Raw genomic sequence first — 19051 nt, 5'->3', positions numbered from 1 at the left:
CCTTTTTTTTCTTGATGAGTCTGGCTAATGGTTTATCAATTTTGTTTATCTTCTCAAAGAAACAGCTTTTAGTTTTATTGATCTCTTCTATCATTTCCTTCATTTCTTTTTCATTTTTTTCTGATCTGATCTTTATGATTTCTTTCCTTCTGCTAACTTTGGGGTTTTTTTGTTCTTCTTTCTCTAATTGCTTTAGATGCAAAGTTAGGTTGTTTATTCAAGATGTTTCCTGTTTCTTAAGGTAGGATTGTATTGCTATAAACTTCCCTCTTAGAACTGCTTTTGCTGCATCCCATAAGTTTTGGGTCATTGTGTCTCCATTATCATTTGTTTCTAGGTATTTTTTGATATCCCCTTTGATTTCTTCAGTGATCACTCCGTTCTTAAGTAGTGTATTGTTTAGCCTCCATGTGTTTGTATTTTTTACAGGTCTTTTCCTGTAATTGATATCTTGTCTCATAGCGTTGTGGTTGGAAAAGATACTTGATACAATTTCAATTTTCTTAAATTTACCAAGGATTGATTCATGACCCAAGATATGATCTATTCTGGAGAGTGTTCCATGAGCACTAGAGAAAAATGTGTATTCTGTTGTTTTTGGATGGAATGTCCTATAAATATCAATTAAGTCCATCTTGTTTAATATGTCATTTAAAGCCTGTGTTTCCTTATTTATTTTCATTTTGGATGATCTGTCCATTGTTGAAAGTGGGGTATTAAAGTCCCCTACTATGAATGTGTTACTGTTGATTTCGCCTTTTATGGCTGTTAGTATTTGCCTTATGTATTGAGGTTCTCCTATGTTGGGTGCATAAATATTTACAATTGTTATATCTTCTTCTTGGATCGATCCCTTGATCATTATGTAGTGTCCATCTTTGTCGCTTCTAATAGTCTTTATTTTAAAGTCTATTTTGTCTGATATGAGTATTGCTACTCCAGCTTTCTTTTGGTTTCCATTTGCATGGAATATCTTTTTCCATCTTCTTACTTTCAGTCTGTATGTGTCTCTAGGTCTGAAGTGTGTCTCTTGTAGACAGCATATATATGGGTCTTGTTTTTGTATCCATTCAGCCTGTTTGTGTCTTTTGGTGGGAGCATTTAATCCATTTACATTTAAGGTAATTATTGATATGTATTTCCTATTCCCATTTTCTTAATTGTTTTGTGTTTGTTATTGTAGGTCTTTTCCTTCTCTTGTGCTTCTTGCCTAGAGAAGTTCCTTTAGCATTTGTTGTAAAGCTGGTTTGGTGGTGCTGAACTCTCTCAGCTTTTGCTTGTCTGTAAAGGTTTTAATTTCTACATCAAATCTGAATGAGATCCTTGCTGGGTAGAGTAATCTTGGTTGCAGGTTTTTCTCCTTCATTACTTTAAATATGTTCTGCCAGTCCCTTCTGCTTGCAGAGTTTCTGCTGAAAGATCAGCTGTTAACCTTATGGGGATTCCCTTGTGTGTTATTTGTTGTTTTTCCCTTGCTGCTTTTAATATGCTTTCTTTGTATTTAATTTTTGACAGTTTGATGAATATGTGTCTTGGCATGTTTGTCCTTGGATTTATCCTGTATGGGACTCTCTGTGCTTCCTGGACTTGATCAACTATTTCCTTTCCCATATTAGGGAAGTTTTCAACTATAATCTCTTCAAATATTTTCTCAGTCCCTTTCTTTTTCTCTTCTTCTTCTGGAACCCCTATAATTCGAATGTTGGTGCGTTTAATGTTGTCCCAGAAGTCTCTGAGACTGTCCTCAGTTCTTTTCATACTTTTTTCTTTATTCTGCTCTGCAGTAGTTATTTCCACTATTTTATCTTCCAGGTCACTTATCCGTTCTTCTGCCTCAGTTATTCTGCTATTGAACCCATCTAGAGTATTTTTAATTTCATTTATTGTGTTGTTCATCATTGCTTATTTCATGTTTAGTTCTTCTAGGTCCTTGTTAAATGTTTCTTGCATTTTGTCTATTCTGTTTCCAAGATTTTGTATCATGTTTACTATCATTATTCTGAATTCTCTTTCAGGTAGACTGCCTATTTCCTCTTCATTTGTTACATCTGGTGGGTTTTTATCTTGCTCCTTCATTTGCTATGTGTTTTTGTGTCTTTTCATTTTGCTTATCTTACTGTGTTTGGGGTCTCCTTTTTGCAGGCTGCATGTTCGTCGTTCCCATTGTTTTTGGTGACTGTCCCAGTGGCTAAAGTTGGTTCAGTGTGTTGTGTAGGCTTCCTGGTGGAGGGGACGAGTGCCTGTGTTCTGGTGGATGAGGCTGGATCTTGTCTTTCTGGTGGGCAGGTCCACGTCTGGTGGTGTGTTTTGGGCTGTCTGTGGACTTATTATGATTTTAGGCAGCTTCTCTGCTAATGGGTGGGGTTGTGTTCCTGTGTTGCTAGTTGTTTGGCATAGGGTGTCCAGCACTGTAGCTTGCTGATCGTTGAGTGAAGCTGGATGCTGGTGTTGAGAAAATATCTGGGAGATTTTCGCCGTTTGATATTATGTGGAGCTGGGAGGTCTCTTGTGGACCAGTGTCCTGAAGTTGGCTCTCCCACCTCAGAGGCACAGCAGTGACTCCTGGCTGCAGCACCAATAGCCTTTCATCCACACAGCTCAGAATAAAAGGGAGAAAAACTAGAAAGAAAGAAAGGAAGGAAGGAAAAAAGAAAGAAAGAAAATAGAAAGAAGGAAAGAAAAGAGTTAAAATAAAATAAGGTAAGATAAAATAAAATCAAGTTATTAAAATAATTATTAAAAAAAAAAAAACGGACGGATAGAACCCTAGGACTAATGGTGGAAGCAAAGCTATACAGACAAAATCTCACACAGAAGCGTACATATACTCACTCAAAAAAAGAGGAAAAGGGGAAAAAATAATAAATATTGCTCTCAAAGTCCACCTCCTCCATTTGGGATTATTCGTTGTCTATTCATGTGTTCCACAGATGCAGGGTACATCAAGTTGATGGTGGAGCTTTAATCCGCTGCTTCTGAGGCTTCTGGGAGAGATTTCCCTTTCTCTTCTTTGTTTGCACAGCTTCCAGGGGCTCAGCTTTGGATTTGGCCCCGCCTCTGCGTGTAGGTCGCCGGACGGTGTCTGTTCTTTGCTCAGACAGGACGGGGTTAAAGGAACCGTTGATTCTGGGCCTCTGGCTCACTCAGGCCCGGGGGAGGGTGGGGCGCAGAGTGCGGGAAGAGCCTGCGGCGGCAGAGGCCGGCGTGACGTTGCATCAGCCTGAGGCGCGCCGTGCGTTCTTCCGGGGGAGTTGTCCCTGGATCCCGGGACCCTGGCACTGGCGGGCTGCACAGGCTCCCCGGAAGGTGGGTGTGGATAGTGACCTGTGCTCGCACACAGGCTTCTTGGTGGCGGCAGCAGCAGCCTTAGCGTCTCATGCCTGTCTCTGGGATCCACGCTTTTAGCCGTGGCTCGCGCCCGGCTCTGGAGCTCCTTTAAGCAGTGCTCTTAACCTCCTCTCCTCGCACACCAGGAAACAAAGAGGGAATAAAAAGTTTCTTGCCTGTTTGGCAGGTCCAGACTTTTCCCCAGACTCCCTGCCGGCTAGCCGTGGTGCACTAACCCCTGCAGGGTGTGTTCACACCGCCAACCCCAGTCCTCCCCCTGCGCTCTGACCGAAGCCCGAGCCTCAGCTCCCAGCGCCGCCCGCCCCGGCGGGTGAGCAGAGAAGCCTCTCGGCCTGGTGAGTACCGGTCGGCACCGATCCTCTGTGCGGAAATCTCTCCGCTTTGCCCTCCACACCCCTGTTGTTGCGCTCTCCTCCGAGGCTTCGAAGATTCCCCCTCCACCACCCGCAGTGTCCGCCCGCGAAGGGGCTTCCTAGTGTGTGGAAACCTTTCCTCCTTCACAGCTCCCTCCCACTGGTGCAGCTCCCATCCCTATTCTTTTGTCTCTTTTTATTCTTTTTTCTTTTTCCCTACCCAGCTACGTGGGGGAGTTTCTTGCCTTTTGGGAGGTCTGAGGTCTTATGCCAGCGTTCAGTGGGTGTTCTGTAGGAGTTGCTCCATGTGTAGATGTATTTCTGGTGTATCTGTGTGGAGGAAGGTGATCTCCACGTCTTACCCTTCTGCCATTTTCCCCCTCCCAGAATATTTTTTAATGTAGGAAAAATTCTTATAAGCAATGAGGTAAATAAAATGTCAGTTATGTTATTGCTCAGCCTACGTATTCATCATAAGTTTTGTCTTGAAAAGTAGGATAAAACTGCTCAGTTAAAACTGGGTAAAAAGGGGGAATGACTAAAGAGATATGAAAAGTGTGACATTTTCTACACTTTTTTGTTCAATTTACTTATAACCCTCTAGCAGTATAGTCGCTAAGACTATCTAATGGTAAGATAAACTAAAGGGAAAGCTGAACCTGTGCCTTATGATGAAACTTGGTTTTGCCTGGTAAAAGCAAAAGGAAAACCTCCTGCACTCTGGGCAGTTAGGTCCCACAGGTTCACATTTCTAGGGAATTTTTTAAAAGTAGCTCTTCAAAATTTATTCTTCATTGGTTCAGCACCGATAATAAAAATGTGTTTCTTTGATAGTCTTAATATTCACTCTGATAACTGGTATTTGTCAGTTTAATAACTTTCATTATCCTAGTGTTTCCATAAGTATAAACAGAATGAGTGGATACAATTGTATTGTAAAACAGGTGGTTAAAACATAGTCTTGATACAATGAAAGACTTCATATGCACAAGAACTAGCCTTTTAAGGAAAGAATTTTAAGTAATAAAAATATTACTTCCCATAGAAATTATTTGATTTGAAAATAAATAGTGAAAACTAAGGCACTTATACACACTTTATGACTTTGCCACTCTTAGTTGGCAATATGGCTGAATTTTCAATCCCAAGTGTTATTCTCTTTTGCTGAGAGGATAGATGGAGAAAACCCCTTTTAAAAGATCAGTATTCTTTGCTTCTTCAATAGCATTTGTTGATTACATTTTCCATCAATCATTCACTGCTCTATGGAATGTTTTATCATCCAATAAGTAAAACATCTTTGTCTCTAAAATGTAATTTCTGGAAAATGCTCTCAAGATTTGGCTTCCCCATAGCTTACAAAAACTGAGGAGATAGAACACAAGTGTAGTCTCTTTTTCCCAAGTGGATTTCAATACAATTTATTTTAATCATCCCCTGTAGGCTTGCTCATTTATCTTGTTGATTAGTGCAGTTGACACTTCTATTCTGGAATATCTTTTATGGTTTACTATACCTTCAGGCTTCACTCCAATTTGTAGGATATCTATTTTGTCAAGACAATGGATTATAAATAAAACAAATAGTGCTATATGAATTTTAAAATAGTCTCAGTCTAGTGTCAGTTCAAAGCAAAATGATTACATTCCCCAAACCATAAAATATATTTTAGAAGTTCTCAATAACTATTTGTTAAGATAGTTTTAAGCTATTTTACTGTAAACTTTTAAATAAGATTCTAGCTGCCGACATAAATGAGAGAATACAAAAAAAAGAGGTAATTGATTTTTTTGCAAAGCATGGGCATATTTTCCATCCATAGGGAACACACAGACAACTCCCAGAGATACCAATTCAAGAACAGAACCAGCAGCAGGTAGTGAGGATGTCAGCCAACAATGCTGAAACTAAAATTGACATGTCTAAAAAACCCCAAATATCAAGTAGAATCAAAAATGATATTATACATTGCATTTTACCCTCTGAAGTAAAAATATTTTTCTGACCTGAGCAATTTGCTGATAGAGCAAAGTATGTTTGAAGGAATTTTTTTGTTGGTATATATTTTTCATTACTTTTTTGATTAAGAGTTAGCTGCACGAACAGTTACTGAATACCCAGCATCTAAAGAGGGAAGCAGGGAACAGATGTTTAAAAATTTATTCTTATAATTCTCTATCATGAAAGATTTTGGTTACTTTTCTAGCATTAAAAAAAAAAAAGAAAGAATGTACCAAATGCCACTGAATGGCATTTTTAAATTGGTTAAAATGGTGAATTTTCACTCTAATGGTGAATATGTGTTTTGCCACAGTAAAAATAAGTTAGTTCATATGCCTTTAGTGAACACGCGTTTTTCCCAAGTTCAATAAGGAAAAACTCACAAGTTATACCTATAGGCCTCTCTTAGGACTGAAATCTGCACTGTCGAAAACATTTCCACCAGTGGCCACATGTGAATATTAAGCAATTAATATGTGGCTACTGCAACTAGGCAAGTGAATTTTTAAATATTATTTATTTATTTATTCATTTATTGTTATTATTGTTTGTTAATTGTCTGCTCTGGTACATATCTACCCTCTTAACTATGCAACTGGAATATGTAGTGGGTTGGTTAATGGAAAAAATCAGTTAGGGGCCTCCCTGGTGGCGCAGTGGTTGGGGGTCCACCTGCCGATGCAGGGGACACGGGTTCGTGCCCCGGTTTGGGAGGATCCCACATGCCGCGGAGCGGCTGGGCCCGTGAGCCATGGCCCCTGAGCCTGCGTGTCCGGAGCCTGTGTTCCGCAACGGGAGAGACCACAGCAGTGAGAGGCTCGCGTACCGCGAAAAAAAAAAAATCAGTTAAAGAAGAGAATTATAAAAAATGAAGTATACAAGCACAATTTAATAATTTATTTAAACTTAAAACATAAACATATACTCGTCTATTTGTTGGTTGTTGGTTGTAGGAACTAGGCCTTTTCACCATAATGCACTTTCTACCACTACTAATTTCAGTTTCTTTAAAGTGAAGTGACAGGTTTTTGAACAAATCCAAGAGCAGGATCTTTAGAGATTTTTATGTTTTCCTCAGTTCTTCACTGTTTTCTCATCCATACCTAATTCCATTTTTAAAACTCAAGTGTTTCCAAAGCATTTCGCCTTTTTTCTCCTCTTGAACTATCAGTTAACCTAATTTTTAATGAATCACACAGCTACAATTAAAAGTGGCATGAACATTTTGGTGACACACCTGATTAACTCTTGGTGTGCCCACAACCCAGTGAGGAGATAAATGTGAGTCCAGCGACAGCACTAAATAGGAATAGGCCAGGTCCATAGGCATCAGTACTCTTCCGAGTGCTGGCAAAGAGATGGTTAAGTGGAGGCTGGCTAAGATAATTTCTATGTCCTAACAAGGAATGACAGGCATTGGCATTTGGACTCCAGAAGGTAGGAGGGAAGATTCTGAAGCAGGAATGCCTGGATGAGGCACTGCCATGGCCAGTAAAAGGGTACCATGATCAGAGAGTTTGTCCCAGCAAGGAGTGAAGGGGCACAGAAAACTTGTTTATTAAGCACTTCTCTTGTGCCCACCCCCTTACAGGCATTATTTCATAGAATCGTCACAGTGTCCCTCATTTTCAGATGAAGTCATTGAGCATATTCCCAAAACATGTAGATCTGGAATTAGGAAACTATTCTGTCAAATATCAAAACCAGTCTGTTCAACCAGTATTTGTTGAATGTGGCTATGCTCACCAAGTGATTCTGATGCAGAAGGTTCATGAAAACACAATGTCACCTTCACAAGGAACTACCGAGATGGCCAGCCAGAAAGGGAGGAAGCACTGCTGAGTAGGGAATGGCGTGGTTTGAGAGGGCTGGAGTGATTTGCTGGAGCCAGCTCATACCACCTTGCAAGAGCCAATTGTTAAATCAAAGAAATTTTATGAGTTGCTTCTTAAATACAGTCATTATTTACAAAAAAACTTATATAAACCTGCAATTAAATACATTATACAATGAACAAAGGCAATAAACACTCAAAATTCATCACTTCTTAATTATGTTAATTTTTCCACATAATTATCTTCTATGTTCTTAAGGTTATTTGTGTCTGTTGCATCTGTATGCGGGAGATGCTATATGCATTAGTTATCTGGTGTTGCAAAACAAATTACAGTGGCAGCTCAATTATGAAACCTGTCTGATGGTTTCAGGTATAAATCGATTATTTCTTTTCATCAGAGTTTTTCACTAGTCAGCTTTTCCTCCCTACTAACTGCACCACAGATTGTAGTTCTTAAGGATTTGTTGCAATTGGCTTTTCTAGTTAGAGCACTGGAATTAGTAACAGAGTATTAAAAATGCATTAAACAGGACAGTAATTTTCATTTACCCTTTGCATATTTCCATCTTGCACAGTATGCAACAGTTGTGTTTCATAACAGAATTCTTACTGAGCAGATACAATAGCTACCAGGGAAGCAGGACTAAGAATTCACAGTTGAAATGACACTGTTGTAATAATGTTTACTGAGTTTTGTTGAAATAGGGAATAATTTGTCTTAGAACATGCAATGCATATTTTCCTTTGGGGGGAAGAAATTGAGGAGTGATTTTTATAGTATTTTTTTATTAGCATAGTTAGTAATCATTGAAATGGCTATGATTGTCAAAGTAGGCAAAGAAAAAAGTTAAATCAATTATCTGACTCCTTTCTACATAATGAGATCAAGACTGTATTCACATTGATTTACTCTCCAGGATTAACTAAAAGCCCCAAAGCAGGTCTCTATGTATACCTGGATCGGAAAGCCACTTTCTCTTATAAGTGCAAGATAATTTCCTCATTAAAACTTCAAAAGAACAAGTTGTAGAATTATGTCTGGTCGAGAGATGTTTTTTCTCCTTGGGCACAAAATAATTTTCCATGTACTGTCAGAGGTTCAGTGATACTACAGTAACATGGAAATGATCAGGATTATTCCAGGGCTTTTCATTTTAGTCTTTCTTAAAAGAAAAAGTCTGCCAAATGTCAAGTACTGTTTCTGCTGCTAGGATGGCTTTGTAAAATTTTAACAAAATTATTTTCTCATAAATATAAACCCTGGACACACACAAACAAAAACTACCAGAGGGATTTGGAGAACAAAACAAAGTAGACACATTTTGGATGGCAGTTGAATCTTGGGGGAAAGGTTTGGTGAGTGACTAATGGTGGCTAATGACCCAAGAGAGAAAAAGTCCATCATCTTTCTGGCCTGAAAAGAGTGAGAGAAAATTTTGGGGACTCCTTGGCCCATGCAGAGTGAGAGGGGTTACTGATCAAAAACAAACAACAAACAAAAACCCTAAACTATGGTAGTCCCAAATTCTGTATATTAACTTTACCTGTCTCTGGCTGACCACAAGCCAAGCATGTGCAGACAGACTCAAAACACTGAGTATAAAAGGATTAATGAGTTGCCCCTCCACCATCACCACCAACGTAAAACAGATTTTGCCTTGAACACAGTTTGAATATAACCAGGTTAATGGCTTGCTTAAATAAAAATGTGACAATCTTCACAAGAATATATCAGAATGCTGATTCTCCATTACATAATATTGACAATGTCAGTGTTACAACATAAAATCAATAGGCATACAAGAAAAAAAAATGACCCATTCTGAAGGAAAAATAATATCAACAGAGGCCAATGCAAGATGACTTGATGTTGAAATTATCAGAAAGCAGCTACTAAACTTACGCTTAATGAGGTAAAAAAAAAAACACAATAAGGAATGAAAAGACAAATTTCAGTAGAGGAACACAAAAAACAAAAGAGAACTGAGTGCACATTTTAGAACTGAAAGTTATAATATTTAAATTTAAAAATATCTGGCTGGAAAAATGGAGATATACATGCTGAACAACCACTATGGTGACCACCACAAAATAACTGCAAAGTGACTTCTAAATTTAAAAAAAAAATCTAGAAAACTCAAAACATAGAAAGAGAAGAACAACAACAACAAAAAAAAAAACAAAGGGGGAGAATGCAGAAACCAAAAATGTCATTTCACACCATCCAACATACATTCTACAGTTTTTACTTTACATTTTATCACTATTCTCATCCTCCACTGGAATGTAACTTATGTGAAAGCAGGGATCTTTTTCTGTTTTAATGTATTTATTTATACATTTTTAAACTAATTTCAATTTTAGATTCTCTGAATACCTGACACATATTAGCTTCTTAACAACTATTGGTTGGATAAATGAATAAGTTCCAGATTTAATGTAATTTTTATCTATTAAGGTAGAACTAATAATCTAATGTGAGCCAAATATACCCATTTAAGATAATAAAGGAAAATCATTTATATTCTTCACCTGAGTGCTAAATTCAATTGCATGTTTTCTGAAGCTTCCTATTATTATAATCACATATTCTTAATTTTTGAATTGTAATATGATTTCTGGATAGTTGGCAGCTCAAGTTATCATTTTAAATCTTATTAAGAAAAGCCTGAGTAGAGATGAGTGACCCTCAGTGGAGTCTGGTAGAACTCAGATTAGCAAGGGTTCCAGATGCTTTATGCTGATACAAATGCTGTATGAATTTCCTAAGCTTGTTCAGTTGAGCTACACAGTTCTTGAGGGACCCTTGTTATAATATTTTGACATTCTAACATGTGGTCCCAGAAGCAAAAATTCAATTGCAGGAGTATCTTAAGAAGTTGGGTAGGAGGGTTACTTGAAGTTGGTGATTTTGTGTGTATTCATAATTACTGGTTTTATTATTCTGACATTTGGAATTGATGCATATGTTTTACATTAAATAGTATAAGTATATAAAGTACTTTTCAAGGTATCTGTCACATTATTTGTCTTAAAATATAAGTAAATAGATAAATAGCACTAGATGAAGTTAAAACAGTGCTTTAATTACTTCAGACTAGCTTTATCTGTTTATGTGGACAAGCAAGCCTTAAGATTACCTCTGGGTTTGCTAAGGGTCTTGATTGGAGAGAGAGAGAGAAGACAGAGAGAGACAGACAGAGAGACACAGAGACAGAGACAGAGAGTTTGAGAGAGACAGAGACAGAGAGTTTGAGTGAAAATAGTTTCCAATATTTATTTCTACGTTCCAACAGATTACCACAGTGCAAGAACACATATGACTAAACTATTACAAGGTGTGCAGTCAAGCCACCAGCTGTAGCTTCTGTGTATCTGGAAAAATTAGAATAGATAGAGAATGAGAATGACCCAAGAGAAATGGATTATTCCTACAACCAATCATATATTAAGCAGTTCCCTGAAATGACTAGTTTTCACTTTTTAAAATAATTAATTTATTTATTTTGGGCTGTGTTGGGTCTTCGTTGCTGTGGGTGGGCTTTCTCTAGTTGCAGTGAGTGGGGGCTATTCTTCATTGCGGTGCGCAGGCTTCTCCTTGCGGTGGCCTCTCTTGCTGCGGAGCATGGGCTATAGGCACGCAGGCTTCAGTAGTTGTGGCACATGGGCTTCAGTAGTTGTGGATCACGGGCTCTAGAGCTCAGGCTCAGTAGTTGTGGTGCACAGGCTTAACTGCTCCACGGCATGTGGGATCTCCCCAGACCAGGGCTCGAGCCCATGTCCCCTGCACTGGCAGTCAGATTCTCTACCACTGTGCCACCAGGGAAGCCCTAGTTTTCACTTTTATGTAAGACAAATTTTAATAAGTTAAGAAATGGAGGAAACATCATGGGAGTTCAACCATCTCACTGGATCTTTACCAAAACCTTTGTGGGGGACCAGGGGACAAAAACAAAACAATAAAAGTCTATCACACATGGCCTACGTCTTAAGAAACTCAAATGAAAATGTTTACATTAAAAAATAAGAGACAACCATTCATTTAGTAAAGAAACATTAACAAGGCCACTTGGGAAGTTTCATTACACAAGTCAGAAATCTTCCTTAAAAAAATAAACTACTTTAGTAAGTTAGTTCTGAAAAACTTATTCATTAATTTAAACATGGGTCTGGTGGAAACTGCTCATCTCTCTCAAAAGTTCAACTGTATGCTTCACTTGGGTACCAAAGAACTCACTTTCAGGATTGATCATTGGCATGGCCACCATGTGCTGCCTGCTATGGGCACGATGCTCAGAGGCAAGGCACTTCCACTGTTCTCCAAGGTGTCTCTGCAGGCTACTTGGGTTTCTGCAAAATCGGGTGGCTTGGTTACAATCACAGGAAGGCAGAAGGATATATCTTTTTTGTGACATTGCTTCAGAATCACATGGAATCATTTCTGCTGTACTTTCTTGGTTGAACTAGTTAGAAAATTCTGCCCAGTTTCAAGGGAAGAAGATATTATCAACCCCTAATGACTTAGTAGCAAATGGGACTGTTAAAATTAAAGTAATTGATTCATATTTAACCCATTTATAGAAAAATATCCTAAAAAACAATTTCAATATATGTTTTCACCAGTTGATTTTACAAGGTATTTTATACTATTGAAAAATTAGAATATTTAGTTCTCTTGATTTTCTATATTTAATTCAAATGTTAAAAGTAATTTTATCTTTGAGAATAGCTCTCAATTTTCTTCTCTATTTCATAGTGTACTATGAAACCCTAATTCAATAACAATTTCTGTCAGCATTTTATGCTAAAACTAAATCCAGATTATTCAAGTATCCATTTGGTATGGTAAGTATTTAAAATTATACCAGATTCTTCTACCAGATAACATGACTTGAGGCTTTCTTTACAGATTATAAATTCTGGAGCCAGCCTACTTGGGTTTAAATCCTTGCTCTACAATTTCCTGTCACCTTAGAAGCAACATTTTACCAGTCTCCTTCAGGTACTATCTATAAAATGGTGAGAGTGAAAATGGTACATCACTTATGATATTGGTCTGAGAATTAAATATTTTATCTAAATGTTTAGCATATGATCTGTCTTTTAAAAAGTATATATGTTACTTTTTTAATGATTTTTCTGCCCAGGACCGTTAGGACCATTTGTTCAGGTGATGCAAATGATTTTAGAGTTGGTCTTATCAAAAATAATTGTTAGCGATGTAAATACTAATTTTCTACAAAAATTAATTCTCTCAAAAGCAAATAAAAATGACATTTAAATTTTCCTTTTCTTAATGTTTGTTCTGTAACTTTCCTATATTAACTTGAAAGAGGAAAAGCATCACTTTATCCCATTGTTTCTGCCTCAAGAGCACTGACTTTCAGAGTACAGAAAAAAGATAACTGATTGCAGATTTTCTAGCGATTCATTTTACTGATTCAGCACACTTATTTGATAATAAGCACATATTTATTTTCTGTTTGCAAATTTTATAGTGCAGTTCTCTAAGTACTCTACATGAGACATCTCAATATAATAAATGGCTTTTAAGCAAGCACATCAAAGCACAACTGACTTTTTTCCTTGTATTTATTCATTTACTTATCCACTAGAGGGAAATAAAGCACCCGATACCTGTCCATGGTGCATTTCAATGGTTGGGTTACTAGACCTTATCAAGGCTCTTTACTATCGCATTATTCTAGTAGCTATGTTCTTCTCTCAGACTCAGAGTAAAGCCAAGAGATAATATTCCTTCAATTACATGGTTTTCAGTATGCTGATAACTTCTAATCTCAGCTAGATTGTTGATAACTAAAAAAAGAAAAATTAAATCCAGGGCATAGATTCACTTTACAAATGTCCATTTTGGATAATGAGGGAGACATCTCATATACTGTACTTTGAAATAGTCTCAATTATTTTAAACTAAACTAGTTTTATATGATTACTGATTTATATAAATTAGTCTAAAAAATATGAGAATAATAATTTCCAAGTATTTATAATTCTTTGTTAATTTATTTATTCTACACATCATATTGTGTATTATGTTCAGATGACTCTGCTACCCGAATGCTGTGAGATAGGAGAAAAATAATATTAGCAAAATAATAACATAGTTTAGATAAAGGACCAAATTAGTAATAGCTTTTTTTCCTTACTTTTTTGTTTCTTAAAAGGAAAGATTGAAAAGGATTTAAATGATTCAGTGCATACCAGATAAGTCAGGCCTTAAGAAATTACTGTGCTGTCTTCAGTAAAACAAGGTTGAAAAATGTCATGACAATGGGAATGATTAAATCTCTTTTTCAGTTTTAGATGTGTAAGTTTAGAGTAGCACACAATCAAACAAATGAAAATAATTGGCAAATAAATATACCACGCTGGAGTGTATTTTGTAAAATCTATATTCCTTTTATAATATATGTTTATTATTGAAATTTTGGATGACATTATCACTTTTCAAATGACAATATCACTTCCACTTTACCAAATAACTTGACTTTTTGAATGTTGTAAGAATAATAATTCCTAAATCAATTAGAGGTACTCAAACATGTTGCTATGCTAATAGCAAATGTACATTTTCCTTTAATAAGTACACATACACTTAGATTTGAAATGTATTAATTCACTGTGCTGCTTCTCTTATCTAATCCACCAGCCCACTAGTTTCAGCTCAAATATATGTGCCCCAAATGGTTTATCATTTGTATTTGGAGATATATGTTGTTGTCACTTTTGTGTTACAAATGATGTCTTTTATACGAAATTCTACCATCACATAATATTACAAATATGACTTAAAACTGTTAGCAAGGATTTAATTTTAATCTCTTTGTCCATATTGCTATTATCTCCCTGCAGAATTATTGTTACTACAGTTAACAGTATAAGAATATTATTTCCAGAATGCTTCTGCTCATAAGTGTCACTTTGTGTGCTGATTAAAATAATTGTTTTTATCAGATTTCTAATATTTTAATTTTTCATTGTGATGTTTCAAACATAGAAAAAACAGCAGAAACAAATATTACATATACCTATCAGTTCATTATTATGATTAAACACACATATTACCTGTAGATGATTTTATTTCTCTTTTAGAAAAAAAACTTGCAGACATAGACTCTAAGTCCACATACTATTCTTTTCCTCTTTCTCATTCCCCAGAGTTAATCAAATTCCTGAAACTGGTGAATATCATTTCCATATTTCTTACTATTCTTTTATTGTGTATGTTTAATATATAATATACACATGACATACAGAATTGCTTTACTTTGCTTTGCTTCTTGAAATGTTACAAAGAAATGGACCCAAGAAGCTATCTTATGTAGGATTTTACATATCAGTGTTGAAGAAGTGAAATTGGTCAGTACTATTCTGTCCATGTATTTCCCTTTTTGGTGTTAGTAAAATAAAACTACACTAAAAATATATATTTGAGGTTCAGGTTCTGGATAAGATGTATATACACACTACCTGTGTGTCCTAATGAATACTGAGAACCCTCATAAGCAAATAGAACAGGCAGAATAGAACAGAAGATTAGAATCCAAAATACCATCAAAGCTGCAGTGAATCTAGTATTTTTTTCTCTTCTGATATCTCATGGTTTGAAACTTAAGCACCAGAATATGCCACTGGGGCACAAACAGAGAGAGCTCAAAGAGAAAGCCTCTAGTCTGGCTCAAGGAGTGTGAAAAGGAACCCATAACACTCAGAGAGAGTATATAATTTTATATCTTTTGTTTTCTTTCTTCCATTCCCCTTCGCTCTAGCCCTTAAGCAATCCCATTGTGACAGCAGCAGCTGGCAGCAATAAGCTCCTGCAGGAGCCAAAATTCTAATGGAGAGGAGCCTTCTTTTTCCTTCTATGGAACTGTATTTCCAAAAGAATGGGTGGAAATCCATTTTTTTCTTTGTTTGGTTGGTTGGTTGGTTTTTTTCTCTGTCCTTGTTTTGCTTGGCTCTGCATGCAGGAGCAGTTTTGGGAGTGCCCAGCAAGGCAGAGTATATAAAACACCAGATTTCTGAATAGAGTTCCAGAGAGGAGCCCAAAGAAACCAGGAAGTACAAGGGACATTGTGGAGAGGAAAGTGCTGAGGAAGGAGATACACTAAGCTCTTTATGACTTTCTGGGCTCATCCTCAAACTCCACATGTGTGCATCTGATCCCATTCAGTACACCAAATACTTTGAGAATTGAACAGAGAGACCATCACCCAGGTCTGGATATTGACTGGTGCACACATGGAACAGTTCCGAATAGTGCAAAAAGGGTTGGAATCAGAATTGACTTTAAAACAGTAACCCATGGAAGGCTATCAACGTTCGCCACAGGATTTAATCAAGACCCAGAGTCTCATTGTATAACATTTAATATGTCTAAAGTAAAATTCAGAAATCCTTGGAATTTGAAGAACCAGGAAAATCTCATTTCATATGGAAAAAAAAAAATCAAGACACACCCATGATGAGATGACACATATATTTGAATTATTTGGCAAAGACTTGAAAGAAACTATTAATTTCACAAAGCTCCAGAAAACAATTTAAAAGGTATTTGAAACCAAAAGGAAAATTTGTTTCAGCAAGGAAATATAAGGTACACATTACTTGGGGAAAAAAACACCTCACTATATACAGGGACTAATTGGCAGAATAGAGATAACAGAGGAAATAGTCGGTGAAATTGAAGATAAAGACACATTATCCAATCTGAACAACAGAGGGGAAAAAAAATAATGACAAGAATCTTATGTCATGTAACAAAATATTTATATTATTTGTGTCTTTGGAGTATCAGGAGAGGAGATAGAGCAAGGTGTGGAAAAAATTTTGAAAAAAATCACAGAAACTTCCCAAACTTGGTGCCAAGATATAAACTTACCAGTTGAAGAGCTTAGTGAATCCCAAATAGGGTAAATACAAAGGACTCCATGACCAGATACTACTGAAAATGAATGATAAAGAAAAAAGTCTTTAAAAAATTCTTAGAGAAAACAAACAAACAGAAAACAAAAAAAAAAAACCACTGTCTATAGGGAACAATAATTTCAATGACTGCAGATTTCTCACTAGATACCATGGACTCCAGAAAGTAAGGGTACCACAGTGCTAAGTGCTGAAAGAAAAAAGCTTTAAAACCAAGTTTCAGTATTCAGGGCAAATATTATTTAAGGATAAATGTAAAATAAGAGCTTTCTCAGATGAAGCAAAACTAAAATAACTCATTGCAGCAGAACTGCTCTAAAAAAATTACTTAAAGGAATTTCTTCAAAAAGAGGATGTTATAGGTTGATGTGTCCCCCCCTCCCAAAAAAAGGTATATAGAAGCCCCCAGATTTCTTACAGAGAGAATCAAGTGAAAATGTGGTCATTGGGGTGGGCTGTAATCCAATGTGACTGCTGTCCTTACACAAAGAAGAATTTTGGACACAAAGACAAGGATAGAGGGAAGACAATGTGAAGACCCAGAGAGGCATGGAACAGATGTTTCCTTACAGACCTCAGAAGGAACAAACCCTACCAACAACTTGATCTTGGACATCTAGCAACTAGAACTGTGAAACAGTAAATTTCTGTTTTTGTAGGCCAACCACCAAGTTTATGGTACTTTGTTATGGCAGTCCTAGGAAACTAATACAAAGGGGAAATGACAACAGAAATTTGGAACATCGGAAATGAAGAAAAAAAGCAATTGCTTAAAAATGTTAGGAGTGACAGGGAGTATAATGACATTCTGAAATGATGGAAAATAGAGAATTTGTTGCCAGCACACCTGCCCTAAATGAATAGCTAAAGGAAGTTCTCTAAAAGAAGGAAACTTGGAACATCAGGAAGGAAGAAAGAACATGGAAATGGCAAATATGTGGGCAAATTCAGTTTCCTTCTCAAGTTTTATATTTGATGGCTGAAGTAAAAATTGGAACACTGATACATGTAAAGGGAGTAATTAAGATAATTATAGAGTGTGAGCAGGCAGCAGGCAGCAGGAGAGCAAGTGGGAGGAAGGAACTGAGGGTGGGACTCAGCAAGCTGTGTGTGAGCCAAGCGAGCGCAGCCACCTCCAGGGAGCACTGAGATTCCTCTAGTCCCTCTGACGCTACCCACCATTCAAAGGTTGATTCTTTCAGAGAGCAGATCACAATTGAGGCAGAAGACTTGGTGGAAAACATTTTCTCAAAGAAGTTGTTAGAACTTGACAGTTTTTTGAAAGGACCAATCCTAAACATATATAACCTAACTCAGATCCACTCAGACATGAGTCTGCTGGTCCCTGACTATTCTTCTCACCAATAGCCACAATGGACTGGAAGATCCCACTTCCAAGAAGCGAAGATTGGGTGAGTGTGGAGGCCTTCCAAGGAACCATGGTATTTGTGATGCCCAATGTGATGCTAAAAAGCAACCAGGAGTTAGTGGAGAGTTTTGAGACAGTGAAACATGAGATCTGGCCGCTGATCCTGAAATGAAGCACCATAAAAATGTGGGTACAACTCCTAATTCCTGTGTTAGAAGATGGGAACAACTTCGGGGTGTCCATTTAGGAGAAGACAATTGCAGAGCTAAGAATGTTGAGAACTGCATCTCATCTGGATCAGATTTCTAGATATTATGTTACAAGAGCCAAATCGGTTTCCAAAATAGCTAAATATCCCCATGTGGAGGACTTTCTTGCACCCTGACAGGTATTGATGAGAAAGAACATAACAGCTTTTAGCTCATCATATCAGAGCTAAAGAATCAATATGTCATTCTGCATGACATGATCCTGAAAAATATCAAAAAGATCAAATGCAGAGACACTGTACAGAGGCCAAGGCCAGGGGACTCTGTGAGTCTGGCTCAAGACCCACATCACCTTAGTTTGTTACATGACTATGGTGATGGGGAAACTGGCTGGAAATAGTAATCACACTTCTCTGTGTTTTTAGTTAGAGTTTAATGAAACTGTCATGTAGTTCTGTGACAGACTTACCTCTTTTTTACAGGCCTTCTATTTCCTTCCCCAATACCTCATAATAAAATAAAATCAATAAACCTGTCCTAATTTCTGGAGAACTCCAGGTTTGTGTGCCCAATATGTTAGCACAAGAATACATATGCTTTCTGTCTTCCACTTTTCCTTCCTTTAGGGGAGACAAGCTAATATCTTGGGCTTCGTGTTTTCTTCCTTTTGATGGTTAGTTGGTTAGGAACTGAGGGAACTAGAAGAAAATGCTAGGTATTTTTTAAAAATTGGAGTCAAGTGGATCAGCTCTTCTCTTCCTGAGGAAAGATTAGTGTCTCTTGCCACTGTGGGACATTGGATCCTGCCTGCCACAGTTGCCCTGATGATGACTTAGGGTTTCCCATCTACATACATTCCACTTTGAACCTGAACCTGAGCATGACAAAAAACACCTTGGACCTTCAGCCAAATCCCTAGCTCCTTCAGATGTTTTTATAAGTAAGATTTTTACATGCACATATATCCATAATACACCTACACATAGTC

General features: G+C 37.1%; 1 protein-coding gene across 1 annotated transcript; it reads left to right on the top strand.

Moving 5' to 3' along the window:
- Nucleotides 1–8351: 8351 nt before the first annotated feature.
- LOC101327092 (proteasome activator complex subunit 3) lies at nucleotides 8352–18463 on the top strand. Its single transcript, XM_033849676.1, is given in 6 exon segments — nucleotides 8352–8385; nucleotides 9540–9547; nucleotides 17674–17834; nucleotides 17836–17904; nucleotides 17906–18228; nucleotides 18231–18463. Coding segments are annotated over 6 exon segments (828 nt in total).
- Nucleotides 18464–19051: the final 588 nt, after the last annotated feature.

This window comes from Tursiops truncatus, chromosome 2 (assembly GCF_011762595.2).
Source record: "Tursiops truncatus isolate mTurTru1 chromosome 2, mTurTru1.mat.Y, whole genome shotgun sequence".
Classification (NCBI taxonomy): Eukaryota; Metazoa; Chordata; class Mammalia; order Artiodactyla; family Delphinidae; genus Tursiops; species Tursiops truncatus.
Note: the sequence above shows the minus strand (reverse complement) of the source record. Positions and strands in the feature narration are given on the sequence as shown.